The sequence below is a fragment of the Mandrillus leucophaeus genome, unplaced genomic scaffold (genome assembly GCF_000951045.1).
Source record: "Mandrillus leucophaeus isolate KB7577 unplaced genomic scaffold, Mleu.le_1.0 Scaffold138, whole genome shotgun sequence".
Taxonomy (NCBI): domain Eukaryota; kingdom Metazoa; phylum Chordata; class Mammalia; order Primates; family Cercopithecidae; genus Mandrillus; species Mandrillus leucophaeus.
The window spans coordinates 2,103,535-2,114,096 of record NW_012101343.1 but is presented as its reverse complement, the minus strand read 5'-3'; the positions used below and the strand labels follow the sequence as shown (position 1 = coordinate 2,114,096).

Genomic DNA, 10,562 nt, shown 5'->3' with positions numbered 1-10,562 from the left:
ATCACTTTGCCCCAGTTGGAAACAGGTATACTAGCCATTGGCTACTTGTGGTCAGTGCTACCTTGCGTTGTTGTTAACAATGAGATAAACATATTAGTATGAATTTGGAAATCAAGATGACAGTTACCAGAAAGTGAGGTTCTGATCATGGTGAGCAACCATCTTGATTTGCCCTAGACTACGGGGTTTCTGGAATGCAGGGCTTTCAGTACTAAAACCAGGAACATCTGTGCAAACTGAGATACATTGGTTACCTAATCTTGTGGGCGTGATTTAAGTTTTGTTCATTGCTGTATATCCAGAGCTGCAAATAGTGCCTGGCATTAAGTAGGTTCCTCAATTCATACACACTAAATGAATCTATTCTAAAATAAACATAATCTAATCATTTTTTCCACTTTTACCATTTACTTATTTTTCTTCTCCAGTGTTGTTTCCCCAGCATCTCTTCCTTTCTATACTGTTTATAGGTTCAAAACATCAATAATTCCACACACAGGCATATGCACTATTTATGAAATATCTGATGGTTGAATTTGAAATACCTACTATTATTTCAAGGCTCCACAAATGAGAAAATAGGTGAAAGCACTTTCTGAGCTACAAAGCATATAATTTTTACTTTTGAATCATTGTATCTTATGAATGCCTAATGGTATCCCACTAATTTCTAAGAGCTCATGGTTTATTTCTGACATTTATCTAATTGTTGATTTTTTACTGCTTAATATTGGTGCTTGGTATGATTACTAAAATGGCTTTCAAATAACAGTTACTAATCACTCTCAGGATTTATAATAAATTGAGTTTTATGAAAGTTTAATGATAATATTAAAACTATGTTGGCTAATAGATGAGATTATTTTAGTAGCATATATTTTCTAACGAATATTCTATCTATCCATATATATTGGCACTTGTCTTTCATAAGAAATGGGATGACGTTTTTGTTATAAAATTATATATATAAAACCTGCAGTTTTAAAGCATTTTTCAATATTGTGAAAATTTCCATTCTTCTTAAAGTTTATATTAATAATAATAAAACTGTCAGGTCTTTTAAGTGGGATTTAAGAGTAGAATGGAAAAGAGGCACACTTCAATGCCTAGGCAATAATTCACTCGCTTATATTAGTTGCCCGATATTGTTTAGAGTTGAATTCCAGATTGCATAACTAAATGTTGAACAGTATTGACAGATTTTGATTTTATACTTCTCTTAGAAAACCTGAAAATGTGCTGAAAAATGAAAACCAGGGATACAATCTACTTTCACATAAGGTAAGAATATGTATTGAAAAACCAAAATGTAATTGAGCACATAAACATTGTCATTAATTATTTTAGAGTGACTTGTTTGCAAGACTCTTGAAAATGTTTCAGATGAAAATACATAGCTACATGACATTTTTTTAAGGTCAGAATTAACTGAAGTTCATTCTCTAAGAATCCGTTTATGCTGAGAAACATCTTTACAAGCATCCATTAGTCTGCTTCAGGGCAACTGGAAAGATAAACTGTATTACTTTTCTCATTTTGTAAAATATTATTATGATAATTTTAATAGAAGTAGCTACAGGAACTGGAAGTCCATTTCAACATCTAACTTTTAAGGCATTTTACAAATTTTATTAAGATTAATATTTTTTCATAATTCCATTAGTAAAACCTGAGATTTCCCTAGTATTACAAATTTCTTGATTAAAATTTGATAGTAACTACAATAAAAAGTACATATCATAAATATATTTATTTTGTGCATGTTTTAATATATTTACTTGAGATTTCATATATTCCTCTTAGAAGTCTATAGACTTTACAAAACTAGCAAATGTGCTTAAATAGCAATTGGTGAGTTCCACTTTTTACTTCTTTCAATGTGGAAGGGCTGAGAAGTAAGGGGATGAACTAATTGTCATTCACTAGACTTATTAATATATAGGCACAATAGTTGCTAATGGTGCCCATAATGGGTTTCCACCATAACTGAACTAGGGTTGAACTTGGTGGATGCTCTGGCAAGTTTTCAAGTTTAGAGGACATCAATCAGAATATGTTCTACTGCCACCACACAGATCAGCCCCTCTTCTTCAAACAACATTGAATCTTCCCTTTCATCCAGATAAAAAGCAATATATTCACTACTTCTGGCAATGAGATAAAGGCAGGATTGATGCCATTTGGACAAGTCAAATTCAGCAATTCAGCATCAAATATATAATAAAGTCCAGCATTAATAATCTGGAAAATGAAATTAAATTACTAGACCAAATAATGAAAAATAAGACTTCATGATCTGATTTTCATAGGCCTTCCTTTCTGTTTTTGGTGCAAGGGATAGATGGATGTGCTCATTTTCTGCATAGAACACAATTTACAAAACAAAGATTTTTCCAATATCATGTGCTTTCATTAAAATAGCTTCATTTATTGTCTGCCTTGCAGCAAGTTCCTCTCTATTTTTCTTTTTTCTTAATCCTGGGCAAAACAAAAAATGAACAGCAGTTTTACATTTTACTGCTAACCATATTATAAAATTTAATTATATAATTTTACATACAATTTATATAGTTTTCTCAAATAAGGTTGAAATTTCGGAAGTTCTGTTGGCAGCAGTTTAAGAAACAGAAGGATGTGAACTGGTATGTGTTTTGAGAAGGCTTCATTCAGTATCTAAATTTGGATCCTAATTGACAGTGTGCTACGTTAATTCTAGAAGATTTCTTTTTTCTCTCATACAGCCAGATGTATCTCGTTCTGTATCCCGATGGAGCATGAGAAGACAGTGGTGTCCCAGCTGCTTCCTATCTAATATGTACAGAGCTTTTAGGAATTCACATTTCTTCTTGCAAAAGAAGAGAAAGAATTGCAGGGACCTTGATTTTTGGAAGGTAACTGTTTAGACTCATTTTTATCAGAAGTAGCTATTGTACAGAATCACATTCTAATCAGAAATAATGGTGCATATGTAATTTCAGGATATGTTTTACAAGATATTTGATTCTGTGCTACTATATTTAAGAGAAAGACAGCTTTTTGCAGAGTATGACTGCTTACCCAGCATTCACATGCTATGTCTGGATAGTTAATGATATCATTATGTTCAAGATTCTTATTAAAACAAGCTGAAGCCACAAATAAGTAGTTGAACACAATATTTTAAATTATATTGCTTTAGAGTGCCACATTGCATTTGTAAGCACTCATCTAACTCTTCTACTTTATCTAAATATCTTGAAGATTATCCCAAAAAGATGAGACTGAAGTTTTTTGTTTTTTGTTTTTCACCTTGATCAATCTTTACCTTAAAAATATTGGATACTCTGGCGCCATCTACTTAATATGTTTTTATGTTTCAGTGAAGGCTATTCTTAATATGCCTTCTTCCTTTTCTTTCCACCATGTAAACAGCCCTCACATTGTCAAGAATTTTTACCCCCAGCACATCTATATTTAGAATTTTATTTCATGGTAAACGGGTCTCAAACAATATCCTAATATTTAATTTTTTGATTATAAGGACTAAAAGCAATTATGAACTAGCCACATTTTCTTTATCAAAAAATTTTTTTATCACTCTTCCATATGCAAATAACCTATTTCAGTCTTTGAAAAAGATACACGATTTCAGAATATTTGAAATACGAGGGGAAATTATTAAAGCTTTATCAGAGCCTATATGTGTAAGCTACACCAAATCCTTTTATTATTTTGCTAATGCAAATACATCTGTACACTTTCAAAAGAGTGTTCAAGACTAAGGTCATGGCAGATGTGGAGGAGTAAAATTCCTGAATAGAAAAAGATGTTAGAGAATCTTCTTTCTGAAGCATCTTGGATGTTTAGGGAAGCAAAATGCATACTATTAGTAGGAAATACAAATACACACACACACACACACACACACAGATTATCACTGGGTTACTTTAACTTGATGAATTGTAAATGGTGTGTTTTTGGTGTGCATATTTCAGAATACTGCCACCCAGTTGCCTTTGGATAGACTACAAGGGGCAGTAGACATAGAATTATATTTTGGTACAACAGTATAGCGAATATTTAAACAGTCATCTAGGCTTCCTGCTAAACTAAGTAAATTCACGTTTGTAATGGTCTCTAATACATCAGTGCAGCTACTGTTCTGATGGGCCAAGGGTCAAATATGTTATGCAGGGAAAATAGAGGCTTACTGTTAATCAGAAACATCTAGAATTCATTTTAAATTTCTTTACATAATAGATTTATAGCACTCTACCCTTTATCCCCAAAACCTGAAATGAGGACCTTTGGTAAAAGAGTTTCTAAATTTATTATAGAAGTCAAGTCTGGTTTATTTAAACCTTGCATCAATTTTTTTCACAAAATATATTCATTAGTACTATACTATAACCTCCTAGAAGACTGAATTGTATGCTTCAGATTCCAACCTAACTTTTTAAGTACAAGTTCACCTTTCATCCTATTTGGTAGCATTTTTCTAACTGCTCAGCCACCTCTCACAGCCAAGGGTAATTGCATACTTGGACTAAACCTGCAAGAATTCTAAGCTTAAAATGAAAGAAGCTTCAGGGTCAGCAAAGACAGAGTTTGGTGAATGCAAGCCAAGTAGAGAAAGCAGGATCATTTTCCCTCTCGATTTATATCACTTTTGTTTGTACTAGCACTTGCTTGTTGTTATAGATATTTGTTGGTGTTTTTTGTTGTTGCTTGTTTGTGTTTTTGTGATCTGCAAGTTGGGAATGTGTTAAGTATATTCAATACTGAATAACTTGACAAACAATAGTCAAAATATGTTTTCCCTTTTCTTGAGTCTTCACAGTGAAACCAAGTGTGGATTGTGTTCCTAACAAAGGGAGGTAAGATATAAGGAAGAAAAAAGCCAGATAATTGGTGATCAAAAAAATAGAAGCAAGACTCTTGCATGCTCTCCTTCATTTCCCGTCCTTTTCTCCCATTTTCTCTGACCTACTTTGCTATTAATAATTGATTTTTCACACCTGGAAACCACAAAACCATGGAGTAAGGTTCAGCCTGCAGAATGAAGTGTGAGTATCCAAGCTTCTTAGCCATTAGGAGCTGAAGTTTTCTTCAGCTTGGTCAGTCCTTGTTTCACCACCAAGGTAGCAAGTTTCAAGGCCAATAATGAGATCTGTATATATTCACTTGTTTCACATAAAGATAGAAGTCATATACATAATATATGAAAATATCAGGAGAATGCCAAGGTGCAATAACCAGAAAGTTCCCTTTTTACTTGGGATCTAGTGCATGGTCTCTTAGCCAAAATGCCCCCAGCTCCTTAAAAAATACCATTGATTAATTACCACTGATTTAGCATTGCCCTCTCCTGGTATGTATTCATCCTTCAGAGCAAATCTAAACCCACACTTCTTATAGCTCTGCAGTTTGCATTTAGAAAAAGATAATCACCTCTTCCAAAAAGATGGAAGAAACCAGAAATCCAAGAGCTTTGTATAATAACAATAATCTAATAATCTAATATTTTGAACGTTAAGGGTCTGATTCACAGCCTTTCACCTAACAGTAAAATTAGAGCTGGCAACAAGTAATGAACTGAGATGATTTCTTTAATCATTTTTATATAGATTGGGAGTAATGCAAGAGCAGGAACCAGATCTTGTCAACTGTGCACCCACGATACTAAAATCTGTATTTTGCACACAGTAGGTCTTTAATAATTATCATTGAATTGAACTGAATTTGCTAATACTCATCACCAAATATTCTTTTTCAGCTCTAGATGATTTAGAATACTTTCATGTTTTGCGGTTATAGTTCATCTGACCAGTGAAATTACGTTTAGGAGACAGTAAATAAATTATACTGAAACTTTCCTTCAAGTAGAATTAAATTTACTTCACAAAATCATTATTTTTGAACCTGAGCATTCTACAAAGTATAAGCCTAATGAGAAGGAAAAAATACCACAGCATCCTTAAACATAGATCTAAAACTCAAGTCAACTAGTCAAACAGGACCCTGTAGAGATTGGTTTTGTGACTAAAGAATACTGTAGTATTTTCTTTCTTAGAAAGTAGAAAATCTAATTACCTTCAAGTTTCTCACATTTGAGCCATACTACAAATGAGTTGTGTCCAGGTACAGAAAAACCAACAATATTTTATTTATAATCTTATTTTTAGCTTTTTAACTACAAATTCTGGTTCTAGAGTTGTTTAAAAGTCATGGGTTTTATAGATGCTCATATGCAAATTAATCTGTTGTTTGCTTACTTTTCTTTTCCATAGAATGGTCTCCCTCATAAATACAGAACAGGTCATTACATGAAAAATATAAGATCTTGCATTTTTTTCCTTGTTCTCTCTTAAAAATCTATTTCTAATATTGCATTCCCCATTGGATTACTTCATATGGGTATGAGGGAAAAAGAAAAAAATTAAAAAAAGAGAGAGAGAGACAAAATAGACTGGATCTCACCACTAGAATTCACCATAAAAATCTCAAAGTGTAACAGAATTCTTACAAAATTTCCTAGACCAGTTCTTTAAGGAATTGAGATCTGCTATGAAAAATATGGCAATCAGGGAAGGGAGGAACGAGATGTGGGAAAATAGTGAATAAGTGCAGCAAAAACAGGTTCTGAGGAATACACATAATTTTGTCTGCTTTAGATCACAATAGAATTTTTAATAAATAAATTTCTTTTCTTTTTTGTTTTTTTGTAAAGACACTTTTTTGAAACAGTAGATTTAGCCCAGTCATTTGTGTCATTTTTAATAAACTGTCTTTTTTTTGATTGTTTGTTTTTTGTAACTGTGTAAATGTTTTAGATTTGAGTCTCTTGTACATTGTCTTTAGAGTTCATTCGGATCAATAACGGTTCATGCACTGAACTGTGTATTGAATTTATTGTGTTAACTGTTGTTGTGTGGTTGAAGGGAGATTTGTATGAGTTATAGTGATTTAGGTGCTCATGCTCGATAGCAGGCATGGGCAGGTGGCTTTCCATGGGTGTATCTCCCGTAATCTCATCATCCACATTAATTATTTCAACAGTCCTTGTTGGGGCGTGATGGTTTTGCCGATGGTGCTGCTTCCTCATCTTGTAGAAAATGACCAGCATCACTGCAGCCATGAGTGTGATGGCTACAAAACACCCAATGATGATTTTGGTAGTCTTCATGACCTCATCAATTCCTGGGATCCCACTGTTTATATCAGTCACTGGGATGGTGAAGGTTTTCTCTGTCGATCTTGTGCTCTGTGGCGTGAGAGAGGTGGTCACATTGGTGGTCTCCCAGTCGACCACTGGAGTGGGACCCACATTGTTATCTGTGGTCCGTGCCTCATCCTGAGACGGTTCCATAGTCTCTACTGTGACAGTTGAAAAGTAGGAGAAAGGAGTAGTGGTTGCTGCAGTAACATTCAGGGTGGCTGAAGCAGTAGTATTCCCAACGGAATTACTCACCATACATGTGTACATGCCTGTATCTTGCACGGTTACATTTGTGAAATTTAACGTACCATCACTGAGCACAGCTATCCGCACTTTGTATGCCCCATGTGTCATGACTGTTCCATTTGGAGTAATCCAAGATACAGATGTCAGCGATGTGGAAGCCCGACATTTCAGCTCAGCTGCCATGCCTTCAGTGACATTGAGGTCTGCAGGGGGCTCCACAATCACTGGAGCATAGCATGTGAAGTAATTCTGGTCAAGCTCTCCAATGTACCTCCCCTTTAGATTGGGAGGAGTGTTACACCGGGCACAACAAGCTGTGTTGGAGGGGGCCATGTCTTTTATCCACCAACTGAGCCACAGTATGTCACAGTTACAGTTCCAAGGGTTGTGATGTAAATGTATCCGCTCTAGATGATGCAAGGGAGTGAAGAGGTCATGAGGCAGTAATGTTAGATTATTGTGTGCCAGGTTGATCTCCACTAGTGACTGAAGGTTGTCAAAGGCATTCCGTTCAATCACTTGAATCTGGGATTGTATCATCCACAGTTTTTGAAGGTGCATCAAACCCTGGAAAGAGCCAGGCCTGATGGCAGATAAATGATTCCCAGAAAGATCCAGCTCATCTAGTTTTATGAGCGGCGTGAGGTTAGGGATTTCCCGAAGGTTGCACATGGCAAGGTTCAAATACCTCAAGTTGGACAGACCTTCAAAGGCACCTTCTGAGATATATGAAAGTCTTTTCAATTCCCCTAAGTCTAGTCGGCGCAAAGAAGGAATTCTGTTAAAAGCATAAGAAGGGATGCTTTCAATGGGGTTGTTTCGCAACCAGAGCTCCTTCAGTTTAGACAAGTATACAAAAGCTCCATTCGGGATGGTAGTAAGACGATTGTCAAAGAGTTCCAGAGTGTTGAGGTTTGCCAGACCATTGAAAGCCCCAATTTCAATGGTTCTGATATGGTTCCTACTCAACTGTAGGATTTCCAAGTGCCTCAAGTGCTTGAAACTGTTCACTTTGATGATCTGGATTTGGTTCTCATGGAGGTTCAGCAGCCGTGTGTTGGTGGAGATGCCATCCGGAACCTCACGCAGGTTTTTCCGAACACAAATCACCTTGCTGAACTGGTTGCTGCAGGAGCACACAGAAGGGCAGGTCTGAGCCCGCACCAGACCAGCCACCACAAGAAGTTGAAGAGCCAGCAGCACCACAAGCAGGGGGTCAAATAGGGCCCTGTTAAACCTAGGACCTATCATTATCTGCTGTGGATGTAAGGTCATCTTGTTCAACATTCATAATTTATCTGGTGTTGGTCCTTCTAGAATTCAAACAGTCTGCAAAATAAAAGCAAAAAACAATTATTAGATTAGATTAAGTATCTTTCTGGAGTAATGTCAGTGATATAGTGTATCAGCTAAAGCCATTATCTGTCAGACAAATTAAAAACAAATCTAATATCCTTTATTAAGCTGTGTGGTTCATATTTAGAGGAAAATGTACCTTTAATCCAAATTAGGAGCCATCCAAAGCCCACATTCCATGAGATGTATAACCACAGAGTAAGGGATCAATGAGGTAGAGGACACTAATGTATTGTTTACCAATCAAATGTGGCCCAAATGCATGAGGACATATAATATATATCCCACCACTAGCTTCAATGCCCACAGCAGATTGAAAAAGTTTGGCAAATAGGACTTTGGGGCTATATCAAACAAACTAAAAGCTCCTTTGCAAAAGTAGTAACAGCTGACATATTATATTGAAGGTTATTTTATGTGCCAAGCACCATGGGCTATATACTTCATAAACAAGCCTGTCTAGAAGTGGTTACATAATTTGTGGTTCCCAGTGCAAAATAAAAATGTAGGAAGCCTTATAAAAATTATTAATAATATCAAATCAGTAACAAAAGACCACTAAACCAAGTGTGGGTCCATCTTAACGTGGGTTTCTTTGCAACTGCACAGGTTGTAGGCCCATGAAGCTGGTTGTGATCCCTTGTAATCCTTACAACACTTCTCTGAAGTAGGAATTGTCATCCTTTTCATTTTCAAAATGAAGAAATATCATCATAGAAGTGACATTCAAGAAGTCACATGTTTAGTAAGTATAAATCAGGGCTCAGATGCTCATTAGACTGGTCCCAGGGAATATGATCTCACATGCTCCATAAAAATGTTGCTATGACAATAAAGGTAAATGCAAAATATTTTTCACTAATTTCTTTAAAATACCTGTCCTTTAGGGGTGACCTCAGCTGTAAGCACTGGCAACTTAATTTATGGTACCTGTGAAGATGCACTGAAAGAGTGACATGCACATGTATATATAAACTTCTAGAGATTCTCATATACCGACTCATTATAACATAGCTGACTGCAGCCTATAAGCAGACATACCACATATTAACTATTTTCCCATGAAACATAATTTTTATTTACAGAAAAAAAAAAGTATAACAGGACTATTAAGTCTTGTGTCCCTACTCTTACTGGTTTTGAGTAGATTTTTGGGAAGGAAAATAACTCATCTCCTGCATTTCTTGTGGCCACAGGAAGTCTTCCAAAGGAGCTTACGTTGTTACCAAGTATACGCCCCACTCAGCTGGCTTATTGTGGACTGGGCACCTGTGTAATAACTTCTCCCAAGTCTCTCAACTTAATAAACAATGTGTCTTCTATGAATCTCTTGGAAAGAAAAAAAAAGGGGGGCAGTGAGAGGGGTCACCACATTTCAATTCATAAAGGTACTAATGTAGGACCCATTATGTGTCACCTGGAGCAAGTTACTTATCCTTTCTGCGGCTTAATTTCTGTCCCACTTGCAAAATGGGAATGAAGATATTAATATTACATACCACATAGGGTTGTTGTGAGGATAAAATGAGTTAATACAGAAAAAGGACTTAGAACAATGCCTCCCACATGGTCAGAACTCAATAAATGTTAGATATGATTATCATATCATGATAGATTATACAAAATATTTTTAATATGAAATATTAATTTCATTATAAATATTAATTTCATAAATAATAGTAATCATTATGGTAATAATTATAGATTTAGAGTTATAATGAAATGTTAATTTCATTATAACTATTTTTAATATTAAAATATT

The 10,562-nt window shown here is 35.3% G+C and overlaps 1 protein-coding gene across 5 annotated transcripts in view; it reads right to left on the bottom strand.

The window, feature by feature from the left end:
* Positions 1-6,638: 6,638 nt before the first annotated feature.
* LRRC4C (leucine rich repeat containing 4C) overlaps positions 6,639-10,562 on the bottom strand; it is a 1,423,056-nt gene continuing 1,419,132 nt past the window's right edge. For 3 of the 5 annotated variants that reach the window (XM_011973447.1, XM_011973446.1, XM_011973448.1), the window contains one exon: positions 6,645-8,773. In XM_011973447.1, the coding sequence (XP_011828837.1) occupies positions 6,809-8,731 (1,923 nt within the window). In that variant the 5' untranslated portion in view covers positions 8,732-8,773 and the 3' untranslated portion in view covers positions 6,645-6,808. Of the gene's footprint in view, positions 8,774-10,562 lie in introns of all 5 variants that reach the window. The other 2 variants (XM_011973445.1, XM_011973444.1) reach the window with 1 other exon arrangement.